A 26,576-nucleotide genomic window follows, 5' to 3' on the forward strand; every position below is an offset into this window, starting at 1 on the left:
TGGAGTCGCCATTTTGTTTAATGAATCATTCCACTGTACGCAAATATGTTATGGAAAGTTTGCTTTTTTTGAATATGTGGCTTTTCAGTTAAGGTCCTTCTCTCAAGCTATATATCTAAATATCTACAGGCCACCTTAATATTGTGCAACCTTCATTGATGACTTCACTGAACTGCTGTCTATAATCTGTATTAACTTTAATTGTGTAATCATTGTGGGTGATTTTAACATTCATGTTGACAACCCCCAGGACAGGGGGGCCAAAGAACTGTGTTGTGTTTTTGAGAACTATGGACTGACTCAGCATGTGACAGAGCCCACGCACAATAAGGGGCACACTCTGGACTTGATTGTCTCCAAGGGTCTGAATAATTCCAAGGTTGTGGTGACTGACTTTGCGCTCTCTGGTCATTCCTGTGTTTTCTTTAACGGCACTATCTCTGTGCCCAAAAGCGTCAAAACAAAATTGATCAGAAAACGGTATATCACTGAAAACACCAGTGAAACATTTATTCAGCATTTCTCCTCCACACCCGCCCCCTCTGGGCTCTCAGTCTCTGAGCTTGTAGATAATTTCAACTGTAAAATTACAAATGTTATTGATGCCGTTGCTCCCACCAAGGTCAAAGTCTCTGGTAAGAAAAGATCCATGGAGAAATGTCCTACTGGTGAGAACAGAAAAAAAGAGAGTGTCAAAAAGCTGAACGAAGGTCCATTATCACACCTATAAAGACAGATGTCGCATTTATAATTTGAAACTGAGGAATGCAAGGAAGTCCTTCTTATCAGACATCATCGCTAGAAACAATAATAATTCACGTGCTTTGTCTGCTACTGTCAATAGGTTAACAAACCCTCCAGTACCAGTAGCATCGGAACTTTTATCTAGCAAGGCCTGCAATGACTTTGTGTCCTTCTTCAAAAGAAAAAAAATCAGAAGATTAGACAAACAGTCAGTGCCTTCATATCAAGTACAGGATATGTGTCACAGTGTTCAGGCTAAACTCATCCCAACATGACAGAATTTCACACGATCAACCATAAAAACCTGGAAGACATTATACAACATCTGAAAACCTCCTCCTGTTGCCTTGATATTCTACCACAGGGTCAAATTGTTTGGCCTCTGATCTTCTACAAATTGTGAACACGTCTCTTCTTTCAGGTATCTTTCCACAGGCCCTGAAAACGGCAGTAATCAAGCCAATCTTAAAAAAGAACAATCTAGACACATCACTAATGAGCATTTATAGGCCAATGTCAAACCTTCCGTTTTGAAGTAAAATCATGGAAACAACTCAACCATTTCTTGTGACTAAACAACAGTTTTGATACCTTTCAGTCGGGTTTCGGACCGCACCACAGCACTGAGACGGCTCTTGTCAAAGTCTTTAATGACATCCACCTTAACACAGATAGAGGAAAAATTTCAGTCTTAGCATTACTTTATCTCAGTGCTGCATTTGATACGGTGGACCATGACATATTACTAGACCGATCGGAAAACTGGGTTGGCCTTTCTGGCTCAGTACTAAACCGGTTTGAATCTTACTCAAAGAATAGAGGCTACTTTGTGTCAATAAGTAATTATCCCTCTGAGCATCTAAATATGGAACAGGTCTGCTTTCTGTCCCCAGAGTCAGAACTAACCAGGGGTAAGCAGCGTTCAGTTTCTATGCTCCTCTTATCAGGAACAAACTTCCAGAAAACTGCAGATCCGCTGCTCCTCTCAGTTCTTTTAAATCAAGGCTGAAGACCTGTCTTTTTGATGTTGCCTTTCCTTAAATGGTTGTTAATTTCTTTAATGTTTAATTTCTTACACTGCACTGTAACTTTTATTTTTGTGTTTTATCTGTTTTTATTTTTTAACTGTTTTTTAACTGTTTTTGTGTGAAGCACTTTGAATTATTCCTGTTGCTTAAATGTGCTATACAAATAAAGCTGTCATGCCTTGCCTTGAGTGACAGTGTGTGTTATCTCTGTGAGGACTGTTCATAGTGTTCATAGTCTGTTTAGAGACGTTCTAAGAGTTGTGTTGCTTGGAATGAGTTTTGCAGCTGATGTGAACTGTTTAGCTCAGGTGACTGCCTGTAGAGCAGACTGTAGTTAGAGTTTGGCACATGTAGCTCCATCTGTGCCCACTGTTGTTCAGCAATCGAAAAAAGACTGTACTCTTAATAGGCTAGTTTTGCCATTGTAGATATTTAAGGTTAGTTATATATGAAAGGGAACGAGAACTCAGGACCAGGTGCAGGTAATAAAAACTGGAGAAAAAGAAAAGACAATAAACAAGATGCAGGCCTACATATAAATATAAAAGACTGTAAGGTGTAAGCTGACAAGTTGGCCAAGTGGGCCCCAAGTACAGCAATGCCCTGAGTAATAATAAAAACCATTTTTTATCATTGCCTTCATTACCTTCCACATTATTAGAATTTAAAGAACACTTTCCCAAAACATGCTGATCTTTACGAACCTTGAAGTTATCTGATTTCTCCAATGTTTTTTTATAATGTACCGTAGTCCTTTAAGGTCCTTTTCACTGAATTTCAAAAGGTGTAAACAATAAAACGATTGATTCACTATCACTGCTTCACCATATCCCCAATTCTTGCTGAATATATACTGTATATTTGTAAATATTTCCAAACATACTACGCTGGCAAAATTGAAAAAAAGAGGAAATGTTTTTGATTTGATTTGTTGTCCACCAGCAGGGTTTCACCACTTGGGGGAAGCAGTGTAAAACAATACAGAGTACTGGGGCATCTTATCAGAGAGCCACTACCTGTGAGTACAGGCTTAAGGCCAAGATGATCGATATCTGCATCATGTCAAATACACCTTTAAAAATATTTCATGCATCTTATTTTTACAATTGCATTGCATAAACCGTAATAAACATTTTTTTTAAACACATTGTTGGAGTGGTTTCAGTTTGTACATTTTTATGAACTACATATCATTTCTTAGATTTGGTTTCATACACACATTTCAGCATCATTTTTTTTTAAATTGTATTCATGTTTTATGTGTTTTCATTTGATTTGCATTTATTTATTTTACAGTTGCACATATATGTTTTTGCTTTAAGGTGTATCATGCTAAGTTTCCAGTGATGAGCAAAGGCCTCAAGGTTTAGATAAAGGTGCTCTAAGCGATGTCATGCCTTTTTTTAGGCTAGAACATTTTTGTCACATACAGCAAACATCTCTTCACTATCCGCGAGCTGCCTGTCCCCAGAACACACTGTTAAAAAAAAACACGGTCTCACAGGCTCCACAAATGGCTACAAAAACAAACTGAGCCAACCTGCACCACAATTATAACAAACAGTGTTCCAGCCTATGACCGACAAAAAGGAGTTGATTGAGTCATGAACGTGCATTGTGGAAGTAACGTACATGCTAACGCTGCTGCGGAAATGGCATAAATCAACTCCTTTTTGTTGATTATAGGCCGGAACACTGTTATGGTTCATGGTGCAGCTTGGAGCAGTTTGTTTTTGTTGCCATTTGTAGACCCTGGGCTGTCTACAGAGACCACTTTTTTTCTTTTCTTTTTTTTTTTTTTACAGTGTGTTCAGGGGACAGGCAGCCAGCAGGAGATGTTTGCTGAATGTGACAAAAAATGCTGTAGCCTAAAAAACATTTGACAATGCTTAGAGCACCTTTAATAAAATACTACCCATAACTTATATATTCATAAATGATCTCACCACCTCAACAGACAGCTGCTTGTAGTTTTGATTATGATTTCTGGAGAAATCTTTTAGAATTTTGTATGATTCATGACTCTGTATTCACTTTGCAAGCACTCTCTGAGGTTTATCAAATGAAAAGGCTGTTAACCTACAGTATACTCTACATGGAGAGATTAAAGGAGTGACCTAGTTTTAGAGTGGACCAGGACTAAAAGCGAACCTCTGCCCTTGGCAAACCGCACTAGAGATTATCAATAATAATCCAAAATGGTAAAGCTGAATTGGGTATCTTGACAGCAGGTGCTCTAGCAGACAGAATGATCCTGTAGTGACACAAGCACAGTAGACTTTAAATTATTCAAAGTTTTGTCTTCTAGTTTTGACCTGGTAAATCACATTTTTAAAAGTTTTCTTTACGTGATGTAATAAAGTAGGAACAGACAATATTTTTTGTTTTTTACCACTCCAAAAACAAAAATGTAGCTGATAACTTACATGATTCATTAATGACATCTATGATGGGTGTGTTTTTGGTAGGTTATATTTGGGATTCTTGTAATCCAAAATGTTCTCGATGTCATAGTGATGATTGACATTTGCATGGGCCCTGACGTTTCAGAGACATGAACAGGACTGGAGCCAAACTAATTCCACTTGCAGCTCACTCAACTCTGTCAACATCGCTTCTTGATTAACAGCCAAAAACGTGCTCTGAACTTCAACCACATAACCACACAGCAAACCCAAATGTTGCTAAGGGAAACATTTTCTCATACAACAATTCCGTGTCATTTGGTGATAAAGTACAGTTAAATGTTACAGCTATTATTCTATTATGTTAAAATAATTAATTAAAGAAAATAATTTTTTGTTTTTGTTTAATTCAAGTCACATTGCTTGCTTGATTTCTTTCTATCTTTAACAATCTACTTTAGTGCCTGAATTAGATTTTTTATGTCACACACCACCCGAGGCATAGGGCATACATTTTTTTTTTCTTTCTTGCACAAAAGGCAAGGAAAGCTAAACTCAAGGGCAACTGGAGTTGGTTAAATGTGCTCCAAAGAATGTTTAATCCTTCCCTGGATAACTGTGACCTGGATGACTGAGAACCCTTGCAGACAAGATGAAGATTATTTATATTTATAATGCACAATTAATACACAGGTTAATGAAACATTCTTTTTTTATTTCAGTCACTGAGATAAACAATATAAAGGGGGTGAGATAATAAAACAAAAGCAAACTAAAACTAATTATAAACAAACAATTATTGAAAGAATGAAAGAATCAAATTTAGAGTGTATAAATCAAATTAAAGCCTGAGATCTCCTAGAAGTTTGTCCCATGTATTTATAGCACGTGTAGCTAAAAGCAGGTTCACCATGTTTGGATTAAATGCTAAGAACACTCAGCCGACTGGTGCCGGCTGACCTGAGATTGTTGAGCTGCATGCTTGATGATGTTGAGCTGGTTGTTGATGTTGTAGCAGGACTTCTTGATGTGTTTGTGTCCAAAAGAAAGATGATCTCTGCCCTATATGTAGTTGTCTTATGATGTAGGCAAGAAGGAAACACATTATCTACTATTTTTCGTGCTTTACTGTGCTCCATTCCGTGAATTTTGTTTGTTTTCATGTGGATCCTAAACATTTTAACTGTGATTTCCTTTTTAGAGAAGGGAAATGATAATGTGGCCCATCTGGTCAAGGGAACAACTTTCAAAGCATTGTAAATTTGTGTTAGTGGCTGATCAATAATTATACTTTTATTTCAGGATACACAGAGCCTATTTGGGCATAGTTTGGCCTAGTCTATTGATACCAATAATCCAGATCAAGTGATGAGCATCTCCCTGAAATTTCCCTGCGGGCAGCCTTGTCTCTCCGTCCCCAACACGAACAAAGAGGTCAGCGTGTGCTGCTGCAATTGAAGTCACAGGATTAGAAACTAAGAAGATGGCTACAGATGAGCAGTGAGCTTTTATCCGTATGATTTTTTTGCAGTGATCCACGCAAAGACACTTGCACATTTAAGCTTCAGGGGCAGGTTTTGATATAGAATATATACAATGGCACACATGTTTGAACATTTTAGGTCATGTTCATAATGTCTTGAAAAAAAGTTAATGTATTTGTGAACTCACATAATGTTGCTCACTATATGCAACAAATCCACTATTCAATTCTGCTTGAAACAACAGTGTGTGTGCTAATTGTGTTTTACATTTATGTCTGATGGAGCCTGCAACCACAGACAGGCTCTGTGCATTACAAGATAAGGAGAGATTAGAGCACAGTGGGTTAATCTTTAGGCCTGCCATCTGCCAGGACCATGAGAATTAAACCTGCAGCCACGGCCTTGACCACCAACATACAGAAGTAACCTGACAGGTGATCTTTTCTAGTCAATTGTGTGGCCAAAGGGCACAAAACTCATTGATGTGCTTTTAAGAAGTTGTCGTCTGAAAACATTATTGCTTTTTTTTTTTCTAACCAAAGGTCTCATTGTACATGCAGGTCACTGATTTTAAGTCATAAAAAATGTGTGTTTTTTATTTTGTATGTGACTGTGTTCCAACTTATAGTTTTATGAAAGCACAATTTGTGCGCCAAGCAGCCACTGAGCTCAAGCTACATACTTTACATTCTACCAGCAACACTCAGATGATAGGGAAGATGAAGTAGATTTACTTTAAGCGTGACAACGCGAAGAAAAAAGGTTTTTTCATGTTTGTAAATCTATTTGCACGTAACAGGTTTTAATGGTGTGCATAGGCACAGATGTTGACTTATTATTTTTTCAATAACAATAGCGAAGTTTTACTAATTATAATGTGTTTTTTCAACAATTCCAATGACAAGTGAATTCCTATGACAAGCACCAATTAAGAAAGAATTTTAATTTAAGATTTGAGTTGAATTTTACAAGTTGTTTATGGAACAATTATCACTCAGAGCAAGCGCAAATAACGCTGCTGGATTTATCTTTATGATAACATGGAGGATATGGAGAGACAAAAATGTGTGTGGGGCATCAATACTTGAAAATATTACTTGTAATTGTTATTCCCACATTTACTTTCTGCAGTCTGAATTCAGTTCACCACCCCACCATCTGCGTCGCCAATTCCCATTGTCTCCATAATTTGCGTACGCATGGGTCAGAGTTTGCATGGAGGGCCGCACATTCTCCTGTCGAGTTTGTTTTTTATAAATCACAACCTCTGCGTGGGAAGCTGCGTGCGCACATTTTCAGCCCTGTTTTGTGCGTACGCCATGTTTTTATTTGAGACCCTGGCCATTCGTGTAGGCTACAGCGAAAGCTCTGATTGGACCCTCCGCACAACCATAAAACGGCCTTAAGAAGGAAGGAAGTGGGCCATTTAAGGGCACTTTTTAGAGTTTGATTCACCCATCTTTTGTCTGAATTACTGAAAAAGACATGAACAAAAAAATGCAACTAACTCAAACTTGAAGATGTACAGTGACCTATCTGTGGGCTGATGTTTGTAAAAAGACGATCCTAATCAAATGGAGGACCACTTCGTTAATAAAACACAACATTTAGTAGAAAAATGTTCTGGAGTGCTCAGAAGATCAAACAAATCAGGAAGGTGATTTTTGGATGGGAACACAAAAGTTCAAAACAGAAAAAAAGTTTGAAAAATAGCCTTAATTGAGATGGGTAGTTCATATTTTTGATCCATCAAAACATTTTTAACTTTTTGCAAGAATTTTGCTTGGACCTTTCTTCTTATTGTACAACATTAAAAATTCAACATATCAAACAAGAAGATTATCAAACAAGAAGATTGACCAGCTTCAGTGCCCAAAATACCATTCAAAAAGTCCCAAAATTACATTAAGTTAATCAGTGTGTTTTTTAATTAAAGATACTCATAAAACAGCTGACATGGTAAACACGGCAATAAAGAAAGAAATTGAAGAATAAAGAAAGATGCAACAAAGAACAATACTTATACAATACAATATAAAATAAAAGTCACATCTTCTTAAATGGTAAAAATGTTGTCCTGTCTTGTTTGTCATTATCATTTAGTTAGATGTTTTTTTTTTGTGGTCATAAACCACACATTCACGTCATGACTTCTACCAGAAGGGACAGGAATCAGGAACTATAATCTCATCAGATCATTCACCGCTATCATCTACAATATTTGTGATCATTCTATTACTAATTGAGTTAATATTGGAGTTTTCTTTTCCCTAATGCAACAGATGGCTGTGGAGTGCACAGCAGATGGAGCTGTATGCAGTATGGGTAAAGCACTGATGATAATAACAGCATGCCTTCTGCATAATTGTAATCACTCTACTCCGTCCATGACAGAGGCGGTTACAGTTTATTGTCAAATAGTTATAAATCAAGATCACAGATGTTACCCTTAATACAGAGTGGAGTAACACACTTTGTATTAGTTACAATTCAGTATAGACTGTGCGGCTGTTAATACAGTAATATTGACCAAATGTTAACACATGCAATCAGGTGATGATACACCAGTCGATGAACCAAAGTTTTTGCAGTTTATCAGTTTACAAACAAAACCCATCTTGATAGCAAGGTTTTTAATGCAGCCTATTCACAGTATTTATTGACAACAGAATATTTGTATCAGGCTGTAGAATAGTATTTAAAACAATGAGACAAGCAGAATTTGACATTTATATAGTAATGATATTTTAAAAGTTTAGGTTTTTTTTACCTTTAAACACAAGCATCTTTTGTCTGTTTATTTATTATCTATGGTAACTGAAAGTTGTTAATTTATACCTAAAACAAAAAATATGAAACATATACCTGTCCATCGGCTGCAAAGTTGGGGTAAATCATTGTTGTGTCTGCTCTGCAGACAGACAGAGCCGTCTCCTGTGGATAGGTGGTTGGAGAAGCCCAGCTGGACTGAGGGGGCCTAGAACTAACTCTTAAGATGTGTCATTGGATTAGCATGTGCGCCTTTGTCTTTAGCCCTCTCCAGTCGCACACAACAACTTAAGAGCTGCATCTCATGTACAAGACTCTCAACGGAACCATCTTCATGGTGCAGTTTCATGACTTCATTCTTTAGGATGAAGAATGTGAAGATATTACATTTGCCGCTGCTTTTTGTGTTTGTGCATCCCTGCTTTGGTGAGTTTTACCTCTTAATACTCTGCTTAAAATTGGCATTTTGTCATGATCATATTGGGAATGTTGTTCAGATGTATTTGACAGCCTCTGGGTCGATGATTGTATTTTCTTTCTCAGCTTATAATTGAATTTTACTCTGTTTTCAGTTCATTCGTATAACCTGTATTCGTATAACGCCTAACCTGGTTAGTTGCTCTTATGTGTGTTTATGCTCTGTATGACTATCATACGGATGGATTTGTTTGATTTGTAATTTGTTTTCAATACTCAGATGCCTGTGATATTAAGAATAAAAACAGCATTATTTCCGCCTCTAGAGATCAGGTCTATGTATACAAAAGTTATATTAGGAGGTTGACGTAACTCACCTGTAATCCCCGTGAAAGTGAGTGAGAAAACAGGTGGCGGAAACACAGTACAATCAGTTTGATTTGTTACTACAGTTTTTACAGCAAAACTATGTAACTTTGATGACCAGTGGCCATTATGTCAACTAGCGACAACAGGGGAAAGAGCAACAAAGACTAAGTTTGCTAACATTAGAAAACCTTAGCCGTCATAACCTACGGGTCATACCAGACCAATTACGACTGTTGTAGCAAAACCCCAGAGTGTACTTAAGTAATTAAGGGTGTGTTTTATAACTTGTGAAGTCAACATTCCATTTTGTGAATGAAATATTGTGTTATGTTTTCTACTTTAATGTGAATTACATCAAACTTTCAAGCTTTTAATAGTGGTTTTATTTCACTGTCCTCAGCACAGGCAGACTTTGCCCCCTATTTCTACGACAATGGACCGTACAGCTTTAATGGGAACATGGCACTGTTCAGCCTCTCAGAGGATACGGCTGTCGGTGAGTTCAACCTCTGACATAGGACATTTAGCGTAAACAGCTAAAATAGGCTGGCGGAAAAACCAATCAACAAAATGGCATGTTTTGGTTGCCAATGTCTGGGAGTCCAGGCTGTTAAAAAGTCTTTAATAGATGAACAGGTGTTGTGTGGCATGTATGTACTCCCACTAACATGCTGCTGGTGCCACTTGTTGATGTGAAGGACAGTTCACTGGCTGGGAATGTGAAGCAGCTGTCCCTCTACACCTTCCATCAGTCAGCGAACTTATCATACTACTGCCTAGTGTGTCTCAGCCTAGTTTGCTCCACAGCAGTTTTGCCCAAACAATGTGTCAACAATGCTCTTTATATGTGGGTAACAGTAAAGGTTGATTCATTTTGCATTTGGAAATCTTTGCATTCATCAAGTGCTCTTTAAGTCTTAAATATAGAATTTGGAAAATGAGGCTAAAGTGGCTACATTATGACATCTTTTTTTAGGTACACAGATCTATTGTCTCAATGGCACAGACCCTGAGGGCCAGGAGGTGAGGTATGGTCTTTCCTTTGATCCAGGGTCCAAAGAATACTTCAAGGTTGACCCAATATCCGGAAACATCACATTGGTAGAACAGCTGGACAGAGAGGTAAAGGTAACATAGGTCATGTACTTCAGATAGAGATTAGAATAGATTGTTCTCTTTTTACTTTTTGTGTGTGAACTTTAACATATAAACCTTAAAAAACTAAGATAAACATTTTTTCACCATGTCTTTATATTTACTTGTTTTCCATCTCTATTCAGAAACAAGATTCTATTGACGTTCTTGTTAGCATCACAGATGGGCAAAGCAAGGTATCAACATCTGGTTTAATATAATTATGGCGTTTAGTGCCATCATTTATAATGAATCAAACAAAAACAAAACTTGAACATGTGCATTATTTTCTTCTTTCATCTTTTTAGGTTGTGGAAAGAGTCACAATATTTGTGATGGATGCAAATGATGAAAAACCTGAATTCCTAAACATGCCGGCAATCATTGATGTACTGGAAGTAAGTTACGCTAAATATGTATGCTTTATGAACCTGGAGAGTCTATCCACATAACAGGAAAAGGACAGTATAGTAAAAATATGAAAGAAAATACACGTTGCATCATTTCCTTTTAAGCGTAGAGACTTTAATTATATTCTGTGTTTTAGACAAGTGGGTCCGGCAGCAGCATCTACAAAGTCGAGGCAGTGGACAAAGACACAGGCTCAGGCGGCTCAGTCACCTTCTTCCTCCAGGTATCACTGGGCCCATTCATACCCCACACACTTTGGCTTCTGCAATAAATGAATGCAGAATATGAATAAAAAGAAGAAAAAAAAAACGCTCCAAATACGTTCAAACTAAAACTAGCCAGTTCGAATGGTAATCTTCTTGTCACAGAAATAATGTATATATGTACTGATAACAAGGTTAACATCAGTTGGATAATTCCAGTGCTTATGTGTGTATTTGCCTGGATATGCTGGTGTGGTTATGAGGGTGGGGATTAAATCATAATTACATTTGTGTCAGGTACTGGAGGCTTAGAGGGCTGCTTTGGCAAAGGGTGGCAGAGACTGTTAAGTTGCACTTTGGACTATTAGGACCAAAGAACAGATGGCCTGAAGTGACAGTGGCGATTGAGGCTTTGCACATCTGGACACAGCAGCTTTCACCTGCCTGCTCTGTCCTTGAGCATATGGACTCTTTACATCCAGATGGACAAAGATATGGACTTTATAGACAATGTGACCTAATTCAAATCGCTACTAAGGGTTTTTATACAGCCATCTGACCACTTTCCATGAAATCTCACGTGAGTGGTTGTGAATGGGGTTTAAGGGGTTTCAGAGACAGGCTTTTATTCATGTGATCTGAAATGTGTCTCTGTGTGTGCTTTTAAAAGCCTGCTTTTGTCCTTTTCTCTGTTACAGAATCCTCAGTCCACTTTGTTTGCCATAGACCGACACAGTGGTGTCCTTCGTCTCAAGTCTGGAGAAATGTTGGACTATGAGAAAACAAAGACACACTTTGTGACTGTCATTGCAAGGGTAATGGATACATCAAAACTCATTCAATGCTTCTGTCATGCAATAGTGGGCTTTTAGCCTCAATTGTAATGTACCCTCTAAAGATTTTGACTGCAAATAATGCTTGCAGTGATTATGCGATGAGACAAGGCAATCCTACATGGACGTAAACCAACAAGTCCTCCAAACCAAATGACCACATAGGTGGTTTGTTCTTATCCTATGATGCATGGAAGGATATATTCAACACTTTCGGTAGGCCTCAAGGTCACACAAAATACTTTTGATTTAGAAATACTGAGTGTGATCATATATTTTTTAATTACAAGAAAACTTTACAGGGTACCTTACAGGGTACTGCTTTCTCAAAACAGACAGAACTGTTTGTAGGCTATTTTCAGCATGTAGCTTGCTAGCTTGAAGGTTGCTTTTGCTTCCTGAAGGGAAGGGGCATCCTGTCAGGGAGCCACGCGCCGGATGTCAGGCTTTATCCTTGAAATGTACTTCCATGGATCAAGACTACACTCCTGCTATATTCCTGACTCAACATGGTGTCTCTAAAATGTGGATTTGAATAGCACGTTTCTTTTGTTCCAGGATGGTGGTGGGGATTTTAATGGCAAGGAGCAGTTTATGTCATCCTCTGCTACCCTGACGATCAATGTTATTGACACACAGGACACTTCGCCCTTTTTTATTGGGACACCGTATTTTGGCTACGTTTATGAAATCTCAGAGCCAGTGAGTTTAAAGACAACCTTCAGTGATGTTCTACTTTGACTTAAAACCTTTCAGTTTTAATAACAACTTTTCTTAGCACTAGACTTTAAACATTTTGTAAAGTCCTTATTATTTCTACAGCATGTTTTCATTTTGTGCTACATGCTATATTATCACATAATCAATCACACTGAATAATCACAGCATAGCAAGACATAGTGAATGCAATTGTTTTCTATATTCACAGTATAAATAAGAACCAACAAAAGAGCCCACACCACAACACAGTATTGTCTCATATTACACAGCGTTAATGCCAATGCTACCTTTTTCATAGCTCATGAAATTACAATGTCCTGCTTCATTAGGTGTCTGTATATCATTAGTGTATGTGATGCCAACAAATACACAGTTACATTAAGTTAAAAGTTACCTATTGGAGTTGTTTGATGGCTTAACAAATAAGGCCTTTAAATATATTGGTAGTGTCAGTTGATACATTTGTATAGTAAGCCAGCTTTGTATAAGGTAATTTTTGTATCCTGGTTATCTTTAACTTCTACCTTGTGCGACCATTGATGTAACAGAAAAATCTTTCTGATGATCTTTTTCTCAGGGATCAGAAATATTCACTGTTGTAGCCAAAGATGGCGATGCAGGAAACCCAAATCCAATCCGTTATTCCTTTGACGATGGTAAGCATTTAACTTTAAACATTATAACAATTTTGAAATAAAGCAAAAGTACTCATTGGTCGGGTTTGTTGTTTGTCTCTCCAGGTGACGATGGTGTATTTAGCATCAATAAAACAAGTGGTTGTATCACGCTGCTGACTCTCCCCATGTATCTGAAGAGAGAAATCTTTAACATTAAAGTAAAGGTAAGTTGCAGTTCATAAAGTACAACTGATCTGGTGAAACTTGAAAAGTCCACAGACCCTTCTTTAACCTTTACCCTTCCGTGTCCAGGCATCAGAAGTAAGTCCTGAAGGCAGACTCATGGACTATGAGGTGACCACGGTGGTGATCCGTGTGGTGGACCTGAACAATAATCCACCTACATTCTATGGGGAGAACGGCCCACAGAACATGTTTGAGTTGACCATGTATGAGCATCCACCGGAGGGAGAGATACTCCGGGGGCTGAAAATCACTGTCAATGACTCCGATCAGGTGGGGAGACCATTATTGTCTTCTATGTTTTCTCATACACTGACTGATTTCTATAAAAATGTTAAAGCTGTTTTTAGTGATGTTTTACTGAGCAGATATCATTTTTTAGCCCTGACACAGTATTGTTGTTTTTAAAAGCTACCTCAGTTAACCAGGAGAGAGGAACAGTGATAATGTAATAACACTCATTTTCTGACCAAATTACACTGTTATCTAATAAGAAACTGATGTAATTTACAACTTTGTGTTCAGACTGGATTCTGCCTCTGCACCTGTGAAATAACTTTAAGCACAGACAGATTATCACAGACAATCCTTTTAAAATTACACAAATTTGAAAGTAAGCCAACACAATTTTAAAGGTGCTCCCTAGCTGTGCCATTTGTCAGCTTATGCAAGTCTCTTTGTGTTTCCAGCTTTCTGTGTGAGCCACAACCAAATGGCTGATGTTCCCTAAATGTGTTCTCTGATAATTCTGTTACAACATCAGGACAAGCTATCTTTGTCAAGCCATTTTATGTTTCACCAAGAATATTGCTGCTGTTACTGATATCCTATTGATCTCTGATACATCACTGTAATAATGAAAAGATAAAAAAGCTTTTATATTGATTGAATGGACTGTATACTACATGGATTATACTGTATGTCTGCTTGTGTGTGATAGCTTTGTAACAAATGCAGATTACAGTTATATAAATAGGTTCATGCATGTACTAATGACACTTTCTGAAAAATGTGATGATGTGTGTTGTGTTTTTGCAGGGTGCGAATGCTAAATTTAATTTGAAACTGATCGGACCAGGAAGGATGCTGCGAGTTGTCCCTCAGACTGTACTCAATGAGGCCCAGGTCACAATCTTAGTAGAAGACTCTGCGGCGATGGACTATGAGAAACATCACTTTCTCACATACAAGGTTAACCCATTGCACCACAGCAGACTGAAATGGGAGCACACTAGCACACATTTCCTCAACAAATGGCAGCTTTATATCACTCACGTCTGTTGCTCTTTTTACATTTACTGCATTCATTTTGAATTGTTCTTCTCTCTTAGCTACTTGCAGTTGAGATCGACACACCCGAGAGATTCAGTGCCACAGCAGACATTGTCATTCATCTCCTGGACACTAACGACAACGCTCCCAAATTCTCTTCAGATTACTACATCGCCAGAATTCCAGAAAACTCACCCGGTGGCTCCAATGTGGTGTCAGTCACGGTGAGACAGTCTTCATTCTGTCTATAAATACATGCCAACACCAATGCACGTCACTATGAGCTAAAGAGCAATGCTGATTTTAACTAAATGCCCAAGAGGGCCACTAATTCCCTAAATGTAGACTTTTTGAGCGGTGGGGGTTGGGATAATATGTCAAAAACATGTAGATAAAAGCTAGGCGAGGTAAGCTGCCAGATGGCTATCACTTTCATTTTGTTGTGTAACACCAAATTCCCAGATTTTGTTCCCCTAATACTTAGTAGCACATGTAGCTGCAGCACAGAAATATGTGCAGAAATGACATGAACACTTTAAGCACCATGTTGGGACCATTTAAAAAACTAAAAGACAGGTAGATTGATAGATAGATAGATATATAGATAGATAAATAGATAAATAGATAGATAGATAGATAGATAGATAGATAGATAGATAGATAGATAGATAGATAGATAGATAGATAGATAGATAAAAAAGTGTTTTTTACATTTTTAGAAAGCTTCATTTTGGACTAGCTCATCCTTCACCCTGGTCAGTTCATATCAGCCCTGCAAAGGCTCAAAGCAACAGGGGTGCTCGCTAATAAATCATGCCCTTGCGTGAACACCACAGAGGCTCATTTCCTTGATCCCAGGCAATTTCAATCAGATAAAAGAACAGCCAACAATTGACCTTGGTCACACAGAGACAGCGACCAGGCATCCCTGCAGCGACAGACAGACAGACAGATTAGCTGATGCCCATGATGATGTTACTAAAAAACAGTCTTTTTATAGCTGAACCTTGCATCATCTTCACAGTGCCACAAACAAACTCATAGCATGTTTTTGTTCTCTCTATAATCTGTCTTTTCTGTTCATTCATAGGCAACAGATCCCGACTCAGGACCTTGGGGTGAAGTGAAGTACTCTATCTACGGATCTGGGGCTGACTTGTAAGTATAAGAATGTGAACTTAAACTAAAAGAAATGGGCTCTTTTCACAGGAGATGACTTAGCACCCTCTTCAAATTCCTCTCATCCTTATAACACTATTATTCTACCACTATTATTATATCTACTCCAGATATCTAGCTCAAGTATGAATAAAATTTGCTTATCAATGCTGAAGGCATTATCTCACTGTTAAAATGACATATTTAAAATCTAGTGGTAAGATTTTATTTGCTATTCTGCACAAAAAACATATTTTCATAGTGCCAGGCTACCTTTTTGTTGCCCCCCTGAGTCTATTCATTGGTCCTTGTATAGAGATTATGTCAATGTGAACCTGTATATACGCTAATACAGCATTATTAGAAGTTGATACCATGAGTATTTGTCAGCAGTAAGCAGAAACACAAACCAAACGATTCATAAAAAGCATCTAAGTCACACTCATCTCAGGAAATTAATTTAATTATATGGCAGATGTGGTATTTTAACTGTAGACCCCTGTACAACTATAGACCATCTGCAGCAAAAGCACATCTGCCTGTAAGCTCCACAGAAATATGTTTCACAGACTTGTTTTTTCATATTGTTCTGTTTATTGCACCTAAGCACTGTAGTCCCTCAGAGATTTGCTGGCATTTTCGCTATACTCAATTTTTATTAGATTTTGAGTTAGAAATCTCTGACAAAAAGCTCAGTGGTCACTTTTCTTCCTTAAAAACACACAGTATGCCCAGAACTTGTCTTTTCATTTCTCATCACTACAGATACAGTGCATATTTATCGCCTGCATTTTGTATAAAGTTTACACATTTCTATCTGCATGCCTTAAAGGACCAACATTTGATCTGGATTTGGAAACAGTAAAAGCAAAGGAAACATTAACCTGTAACGTGCAGCTTCACAGTAAACAGACGTATGTTAGTAGGGATGTGTTCAATCTGTCGTTTCTTTTCCCATGAAACCACTTGCTTCTGTATATGATGAAATTGTAGGTAGTAGCAGAGTATTTTTGGACCTCTCAGGACAGATTTTGAGCTTTGTAGCAATGAATTAGAGGAGAAGTCACATGGAATCCAGGAAAATGATTTCCAAAGTAAGCAGAGGGGAGAGATTCGAAACACTTTTATCTTAGTGCATGCTTGTTTGGTCAAAACCATTTTGAAACTGTGTCACTTCAGAGTAACCCAAAATGCATCTTTGAAATGAAGCAACAAATGGTTACATTTATTGGTACTGTGTCCGCAAAATCATGTATTTATATTTCTGACTTTACACTTTTTTGAAATACCTTGCAGAATACTTCAGCGTACACAGGACCATGCACTCCTGATCTTTGCCCGGTGCCCTCTGTCTTTGTTAATCTTTTAATGGGATTGGAGGAGAAAATAGACTGTTATTTGCTTCTGACTGTGACAAAGTCACTGTAGGGTAACTAAACATGTCAGTCAAAGAAACAATCTGATTCAATTCTTCCTCTGTATGTTAACACTTCAGTCTTTCATGACTAAAGTTAATTGGCTGTGGCATCATCATGAACAATAGTTCTTTTAAGCTTTCAAGTACCAATTGCATCATGTGCAGTATAACTTGTCTGAGGAACCAGTCATGACCTTTCAAATAATTATGTCATCTGGGGAGTCATATATTCTTTTTTCTGTTTGCTCAGCTAGAAATAGATTGTAAGGTTTGTATACCCCCAATTTCTTGAAGTATTTTAGGTAAGGGCTATCAGTAGCCAAAATAATAGTAAATCAAGTACCAAGTCTCTGTTAAACCCCAGAGTGTGAAACTCATCACTCCACAAAGGTAGTCATGAGCAAAATGCTCAGATCTGAAAATAGAGTGTACAGACTCTCAGTACGCCTAAGAAGAAAATAAAGGTTTACACCAAAACATTCAAGACTGTGTGGCACAATGTGGCTCTCGATCACATGTATATGGTAAATCTGAATTTACTTAAAAAATTCCCCTCACATTTACAGATTCCTGATCCAGCCTGTGTCTGGGATCATCTACACCCAGCCGTGGGCGAGCCTGGATGCGGAGGTGAGATCCAAGTATAACTTCTATGTGAAGGCAGAGGACGCAGAGGGGAAGTACAGCCTGGCTGAGGTCTTTGTGACTGTGTTGGACCTGAATGACCACCCACCTGCATTCAATGACAACTTCCTCGAGAAGACTATGGTGATTGGAGCACCAGTGAAAATAGAGGTATTTGCTCTTTTGGGATTTACTGTCGGATAATTTGAAACTCAACAATAAGCTCAATACAATAACTTTTTTCAATGAAATGCATCTATACAGGCTGTAGACGACGATGCAGAAGTACCTAACAATGTCATCGAGTATGCCATCATGAAAGCTGAGCCAGACAACAACATCTTTGACATTAATGCTGACACAGGGGAGATCATGCTCAAGTCCTACATCAAGTCAATGGCCATCATTCAGAACATCACCAAGCAGAGAGACTGCACCTGGTCTCTAGTGGTGCAGGCCAGGGACCGAGGCCAGCCGTCCTTCAGCACCACTGCAGTCATCAAGATCGACATCACTGAAGCTGTAAGTTGCAACAATGTAGATGTGTAGAAATATGTCAGTTGAACCCATCTGACGGGTTCATATCTTAAAACTGTATGATGATACAGATTGTTCTAAAGTTATACATTTCAAAAACATTAAAACTAGAATGTGCAAAGTTGCAACCATCAGTTGATAGAGTTCATAGTGTGACCGCGCATTCCCTCCATATTCCAAGTATTGATATTTTTCTATCAATGGATTGCAATACAAGCACATAATCAAGGGTTGAAACATCTGATCAATTTGTAAATGGAGGTGCTGCTTTTCTAAAGAATAACCCATTCCATCACAGCCCAGAATAGCAGGTTCACTAGTTCTTTGCTTGAGTAGCAATTCACTATTTGTAGTCATACACAATCAGAATCTCACACAAATGCAATTGTCATGTTTTTCAGATAAAATCCAGATTTGTCTCACACTTCTTGGGCCTAAGGAAACATCCAGGGGCTGTGTTTGGGATTTGTTTGACCTTTGTCACCTTTGCCATTTCACTGACAATCTTCATTTCAACCTTTATATACTGGAACTCTGTGAAAAAGTCCCGTGTACAAGCTCAGGGCAAGATCAGAAAGATTATAAGGAGGCCTGTGCCATAAGTGAAGCTTGCTTTGAGATCATCAGCACAGCTGTACTGTTGTTTTTACTCTGTGGTTCCAAGAATTTGTAGCAATTCATTTTCAAAGGATTTTGATGTAGAACAAGTGTCTGTAAAAGAGTACAGGAGCACAATTTCTCTATGCTTTTCCCAATGTTTTCGCTTAGTACTAACATTGTGACACCAGAACCAGAACCAAAAAAAACAAATTAGTTCTGTTTTTGTCTTTTTCATTTTCACACCAGTCCATTTATTCATTATACATATGTTGGATGGTCTCAGCTATAGGTTTCCCTGTCAACCTCTCTGATCTTGTCTTGACAACATTTAAAACAGTAAAACAATGAATTTAAGTACGCGCAGTAGGTTGAATTTGCAAGACAATTATACAATTATTATCTTGTTTTACAAACAGTATTATTTGCAGTAAATTATACCTGGATTTTAAAGAGTTTTGAACATCACGTGATATTTTTGGTCAAATGATGAATACATGCAGTACTACAGTACATATGCGGGACAATATTTAGAAGTTAATCTTTGTGTGAAAGACTATGACTTCAGTCCCATGGATGAATTCTCCCTGTGCTCTTTTACAGACCCAACTCAATGGGGGGCCTTTGGGATCATTTATGATGCAAAATAGAAACAAGCCTTTGCAAATCCTAGGCATGCTTGCTGGTGTCATTAGTCTCATGGTCATTGTCACAGTCATCATCTCCACTGCAACATTCATGCGCAACAAAAAGTCCAACAGGATCCTGCCCAACCGCCGCGTAAGGAGGAGGGCGCGGAAACAGCATACCTGGAACTTAAAAAACCCTTTCAAGACACCAGAAACTGCCGGAGAGAAATTCAGAGTGGAAGAAGAAGAGCTGGAGCCAGAGGTCATCGTGGAGAATGTCAACTATAACAACAATGTGACCAACGTTGTGAGACAATGGCCTCTGCCGCCGTGTGCCCCATCGCTTCCCCCTCCACCACCCCCTTACCTCCCAGGTGAAAGGCAGTGGGCAGTACCTACCGTCTCAGCAACAGTGGCACCCAAACCTAGAAAGAAGCCATTTATGAACAGACAGGACACTGTGAACTTGGCGCTGGTTTCAGAGCTCAAGATGAAACTGGAGCAGAAGAGGATGCTGAAACACTAACAGTGCTTCGCAAAACAGTCACACTTGAAGGTCCATTTAGTAGCGGCCCTTGAGCTTTCATGATCTTTAGATGTTCAATACCACCATACATTCTTTTTTTCATCCATGTTGTTGCAAAGAAAAAAAGAACACAAGTGGGCAGACTTTATTTGAAAATGATGAAGATGGCGTGTTGTAATCGAAAGCTCCGGGATAGCTGCTAAATGGTCCTTGAGGTGAGATTGTTTTGTCGACTGATGTTTCCAAGGACAAGAATGAACTTTGGAACTCAAGTCTGTGTGTGTGTGTGTGCATGTGTGTGCGTATGTGTGTGTGTGTGTGTGTGTGTGTGTGTGTGTGTGTTTTCAGATACACTTACAGCTAATTTCCCTTGTGTATCACTGATGTTATTTTAATGTTATGGGGGAAGACAGTCCCTTCATGTGTATTATCATTCAGACCATGTTCTCAATTCACAACCATTCATTTTTTCTTTTAAGTTTCTGTGTCATTCTGTTACAGATAAATCACACCCTTTGAACCCTTTGTTGACACACTAGTGTCTTAAGGTTCCTCACCCTATTCCCTTATCGGGAAGAATGAAGTCATTCAGATTTCAACAAGAGAGACTATATATTTGGGATCCAACCAAGCTCCTTACAAGAGATTTCATGACACTTGAACTGACTAAAGAGATCAGCCTGAGGGAAGGGAACCAAAGCTGTAACGTCAGGAAGACCTTTAATCCGTCTACGCAGGTGTACAGCAGTCACGATATGTTTATTTTCTGATTTAAAGGACTGCTTATCATTTGTTTACTACTTTTATATGTGGTGGCTTATCTGTTGCAATTGGTGTCTTTTGTCAAGAAAAACTTCTGCTGTCAAAAGATACATTTTACTACCAATAAAAAAACTTAATTTGCAATTTCAACAGTGGGGAAAAGCATTCAGCAATATGACACTATGAAAATACTTTATCACAATCACAGATGTGTCAGTAGCAAGCATCAAAAGTACTTACAACTGCATGTTAAGTGGCCCCAGTAATTTGTTACAGGTAAATTACATAATTACTAATGCAATTGCTGAATCAGTACTACAAGGCTAAGTTGAGCTGCTTTACTTTTAGGTAGTTTGATTTATAACAGTGCATCATCTTTTGTAAAATGATCAAATGCTGCATCATTTATTAATCTGGAAATATCTACAGCGTACTTCGGTAAAATAATTAAGTAAAATATAAGTTCCTCAAAATTGTATTTAAAGGTGCAATATGTAATACTGACAGCTAGTGTTTAAAATAGTTACTGCAGTAAAAATTCAAAATACTGGAAAGATTTGTCTCCCCCGCCCCCTCCTCCCCAGACTCGAAGTTCACGGAGGTTGCTAGGCTGAGACTGCATCATCCACAACAATGTTGCTAGACGCTTGTCTCACAGACCCAGCGACTACTTCAGGGCACAGCGGAGTAGCTAACATGAGATGCTGGCTATATTGACACAAAAGCCCGTGCTCACCCAGAGGTATGTGACTGACCGACACACTTCCTTGGCTTAAAATCCCCAATCTTGCCGTCCTTTTCCACCTGACTGAAATACACACTTCATTGGCTTAAAATGACAGCAAAAATTGCTGAGCACACTGCTATCTCATGGTCCTCTCTTTCAGATTTACAGTCCTCCTCTCTTGGCTTAAAGTAACTCACTGTTGTCAGCTACGGTCACTGAAAAGGCTACACGTTGTAAACAGCCGTGGCCCACTGGCCTGGACCCCTGGTAACATTAACAATTAGTAGGGTTAACATGGTGGCGTTAGCCAGGACCAGTTAGGATCACTCAATTGTTTTTGCGAGTAAGTAAACAACTTAGATACTAAAGCTACATAATTCAATGTGAGTATGCAAACGTTGAAATTACATAAAATGCCCGTTCTTTGAAGCCGTGATAAATTGGTCTGAAGCTAATGCTTACCTGTTCAGGAGGAAATTAGCCGACTCTGTCCTTTTGGGTTCTAAACTGTTTCAGTCTTTCAAATACATCTCCAATATTTACCCGGGGTTGTTACATCACTGGTCACGCAACTGTTAGAAACATGCCAGTTTTTTTTTTTAGGTTGGGTAGAATATATTTGTTTGCTGCTTTCACGGCTGTACTAGCATTACAGCTGTAGCGTGCTGGGTTTACATTTTTACACTTGCATATCTGGCAACCCGGCCTGGCTGTCAAACTGGGCAGTTGATAACAACACACAGGCCTAAACACAAACAGAAATTCCGTCACAGAACGGAAATTACAAAAGGATAAAAATACTGGCAATAGCATTGTTCAGAAATTATAGTCTTTCAACTTAGCATGTTTCCTTAATATTTGTTTTTTTTTGGATTTATTACAGTAAATATATATTACATATTGGACCTTTAAGTACAGTTCTTGACAATATTTTACTTAGCTCCATTCCATTGGGCAACTGGATTTCAATTTTAGATCAATATGCAATTGGATTACTGACAGTAGACACGTTTTAACTTTTGAAACTTATTTTAGATTTTACCTCACCCAGCTGACAGTGACAGTGTGGTCTATCTGGTCACAGCTACAACTGTCCAGGGTTACAACATACTGAGTCCAGGATGCTCATATCATTAGACTTTATAGCCTTGAATGCTCTGTGAAACACACAGAGACGGCTGTGTGACCGCTTGAGGCCAACACCTCCTTCAACCCTCATGTTGTCCTCAGGTCAAATTGACCCGTTTTCCTATATCAATGTTCTTTTCAACTACACAAAATAACATGATTGATTCCAATGCTCTTTGGCAAGTACAAATCTCTACTTTCATTAACTTTGGGGTGTCTTATTCAATTTTACAGCATTTGAAAGTGGTGGTTTTGAAATAGTATTGAGTAAAAGTTGACATATTCCGGTCTGTGATTATCCACCAACATACATTCCTTTAATTTTAGTCTAAATAATTCCTAATTTCTGCTTTTCTATCTCTTTCTAGGTATAATTTCCTATAAATTAGGTTTATTGACCACAAATTAAACTGTAAAACTGAAGTTAATAAATTAGTGTTACGTAGTGATGAGCATTGAAAAAGCATCAAAAGTGTTAAAAAAAAGGGACAAATGTTAGAAAAAAGTTAAAAACATCAATAAAAGTGTTGATTTTCAATTTTGACGGGAAGACAACACAAGGGTTAATGAGCCTACAAATGTACTCTATTGCCCCCTTCTGGAGACAGAAGGAGAAGCTGTGGAAGCACAGCCCTTGGGTGAAAGATAAAGAGGGTGTAAAACAAGGTTTAAGATCCCTATTCCCAAATCCTCAGTATTGTAAACTTTAGACCAATATGAAGGGCTATGCAGTGGATCCAAACACTGAATAATAATGTAGAACAACACAAATATGCATATGATGGGAGTTAGAATGAGATGTGTATTACATTTGCTGTTGTTTTTAGTAAAACATCACCAGATGTCCTGAAAATATGTTATATATCATCCTGATACAAGCCCCTTTAGCTCCTCTTTGCTGCAATATCAATGTGATCACTATCAATTATGAAGTTACACTAAACCACTCATTGGGTATTTGTGTAGACATCAGTGGCAAACATGCACATTATTTCAAAATTACATAAAACATGAAATTTGCAGATTACCCTCTCTAATCCAAGGACCAACTTGTTCATCTTTGTACAATATTGCTTCATTGGCTGAAAACCAAAAGTCCATCTGTCCTGATTTAGTTTGGAATGACAAGATGTGTGTGACTGGCATTGGACTTTCTGAAGCCTCTGCTGGCACATTTCACATGTTATGATGACGCAGAGCAGACTCTGGGGATTATTTTTTTATTTCACAAAGTAAAAACTGCCTCCTGAACTCAGACAGATGATACATAAAAATGTGTGACGTGCTACTTTTTCAGGCCAGTTTAGTCCCAACAATCCTTGAGGAACAAATCCCAAATTTTAAACCCAAATTGTCACTTAAAGGCAAACACTTTTCAATGTTGCAAGCTGCTAATGCTCTAAAATGAAATGAGGGAATATGAGGAGCAGCAGCCCAAATGACCATGCATTATGCCATGTAAGAGGCAGCTGGGATTACTGAGGATTACAGAGTTAAAAGTTGCAAAGAGCATTGATGCTTTAGAATGAAAGGCACACACATGGTTCAAAATCCCCGGTATGTGTTTGAAGCAACAGAGGTGTTAAAAGGTAAATTAAATATTTGCTTTTATGGATAAGAAAACTAAGAAAGACAACGTGTAGACTACAGCATTAACTTCATATCTTTGAAAGTTACTGCCCAGGATTATCAGATTTTATGTAGCGTAGTGTTTAAAATATGATGCTTCATGTTGTATTACGTAAGTGAAAATTAGATAGTCCAAATTCATGTGTGATCTGTGTTGAAATAGTTGAAATTGAGTTGATGAATGAATTCCCATTGTCTTGTGTCATACAGAGTGCATAAGGATTACAACAAAAAGCTGCATCAATCCCCCAACCGCAAATCATATGAACACGCCTGAACAGGCAGGAAAGCAGATGTGTATGTGCTCCAGAAAATGAGAGCTGCCAATCTCAGCCAGTCATTTAAAACCCTGATCTTAAGTCAATAGAAGCGGGCCCCAGCAGAGATGAACTGCTTGCATCACAGGAGACGGATGGAGGAGGGGGCTTGTGTGATCTGATCATAAAGTGACTGCAGGGAGGGGATATTGGAGAGGATGCCAGTGTTTGGGTATTATGTCAAATGAACAATGCCATTGGCCGAGGCATATCCGAGATGCCATCTGTCTGTGTTGGTTGCTACAGATCATGTGGGACGCATTGGCTGCCGCGTGCTGTGTTCGCAGAAGTGGGAGACGTGGAAAAGTGACGTAAATGTGCAGTGACGCAGAGAGGATTAAACACATGTTAATGAAACTTTACAGTTACTGTTCGTATGGAAATACAACTTCATCAAATGACTTCAGTCACTTCAGCACTGTGATTATCAAATTCAAAATGGAAACTTTCCAATGTTTTCAGTTTTCAGTCCTTGCAAGTCCCTGCAAATAGATATTGGCCTACTATGCTATAGGATTTTAAAGCCTTTAAAAGACAGGCTCACAATTTTTCAAGTCTGTTAAATAAGTCTGGATCAACAAAAGTACATTTCCAGGATAAAACCTGAATGTGTTGTGGTTCTCAAAGTCCCTTTGTTACGAGAAACAACAACAATCTTCGAGCTAAAGCTACAAGCTGAAAATGGCAGATTTTGAAGAAAATTTGGATCATGTAACAAGGCAGGCCTGCTTAATTCTTTTGATTGTAAAGATAAACAAAGAACATGTGTAATATCTAACTAGGACGTTTTGGGACAGATTGGTGGGATTGCTTTGAAAGAAATACACATGGCAATAGAGATCAACAGGAATCGCCCATTTTTTTAACAGCTCAATCTGGTTTCGGAAGTGTTTTCCCCATTTAATATCTCCATTGACGTTGCGTGAAATGCTTGAGTTTTAAGCCTGGAACCAAGCCAAGCAATAAATCACGATCATAAAATGTTTAACTTGGCGCAAAAAATCATTTTGAAAGGTACAAGACTGGGCAGAAACTAACACAAACTTCAATGGTAGAAGCTCGCTCCAGCCATTCCAGGTTCGGGGGTGCGGTAAACATTTCCATGGTAACAACAAGTTCCAACAATCAGAGACGTCGCTATTACGCTTAGGGTTGTGGGTAGTGTAGTATTGTAATTTTTTTTCTTAAAACAAGATTGATTTCATATGTACTTCTATCTTCTACTGAGCAGAAACTTTCGGATCACAACCTCGGAGCTCGTGGTAGGTCTACCTTGGATGGTCAAGATTATGACTGATAATGAAAATCCTTACAGAGAAAAGAACGTTTAGCCTACTTAAAGTCTTAAATCAATTGTCATTCCTTACTGTAATCATTCCTCCTGTTCATACTGTCCCGTAAGAGACCTCTTTCTAATGTATTTTCAATGTAAGTGATGAAAAACAAAATACACAGTCCTCAATCTGTGCACAAATGTGTGTTAATATGAGGCTTCAACATCCTGAGCTGCAGTGGAGGGATAGCGACATAAAAAGCATTTTTGTACTAAAACACTGTCACAAACTATCCATGTGATACATGAACTGCTGAGCCTCAGTCAAGCTTTAAATAAAGTTTGGAATGCATTTTTGTAACAAAAACTGTGGATTTTGTCCCCCATCTTCAAATTGAAAAAAAGATTCACATAAAATGCACAGTTTAATAATTAAATATTTAACTGTTTAATTCAAAGCCAATCATAGTGTTACCTTTTCACTATGAACTACGTAAAAGACAGTTTGACATTTAGTGACTCATAATGCTGCTTCAAAAGAACAATGCCAAAAGCAAATGTAACACACACACACACACACACACACACACACAAACACACACA

The 26,576-nt window shown here is 38.2% G+C and overlaps 1 protein-coding gene across 1 annotated transcript; it reads left to right on the forward strand.

The window, feature by feature from the left end:
- The first annotated feature begins 8,622 nt into the window (after positions 1-8,622).
- On the forward strand, positions 8,623-20,736 carry cdhr1a (cadherin-related family member 1a). The gene is made up of 17 exons (XM_032541481.1): positions 8,623-8,856; positions 9,617-9,712; positions 10,193-10,338; positions 10,497-10,547; positions 10,659-10,748; positions 10,898-10,984; positions 11,663-11,779; positions 12,356-12,499; positions 13,095-13,173; positions 13,258-13,358; positions 13,447-13,650; positions 14,416-14,568; positions 14,709-14,873; positions 15,740-15,807; positions 17,791-18,019; positions 18,113-18,370; positions 19,586-20,736. The coding sequence occupies exons 1-17, from the start codon at positions 8,778-8,780 to the stop codon at positions 20,135-20,137; spliced, it is 2,619 nt and encodes an 872-aa protein (XP_032397372.1). The 5' UTR covers positions 8,623-8,777; the 3' UTR covers positions 20,138-20,736.
- Positions 20,737-26,576: the final 5,840 nt, after the last annotated feature.

The sequence above is a fragment of the Etheostoma spectabile genome, chromosome 17 (genome assembly GCF_008692095.1).
Source record: "Etheostoma spectabile isolate EspeVRDwgs_2016 chromosome 17, UIUC_Espe_1.0, whole genome shotgun sequence".
NCBI lineage: Eukaryota > Metazoa > Chordata > Actinopteri > Perciformes > Percidae > Etheostoma > Etheostoma spectabile.

What these genes read in the sequence shown, in the direction of transcription:
- cdhr1a (XM_032541481.1), top strand. Translation starts at nt 8,778, where the DNA reads ATGACTTCATTCTTTAGGATGAAGAATGTGAAGATATTACATTTGCCG. An exon ending in TAGAACAGCTGGACAGAGAG is followed by an intron (nt 10,339 to 10,496) that starts GTAAAGGTAACA and finishes ATCTCTATTCAG; the next exon opens with AAACAAGATTCTATTGACGT. An exon ending in CAATCATTGATGTACTGGAA is followed by an intron (nt 10,749 to 10,897) that starts GTAAGTTACGCT and finishes TCTGTGTTTTAG; the next exon opens with ACAAGTGGGTCCGGCAGCAG.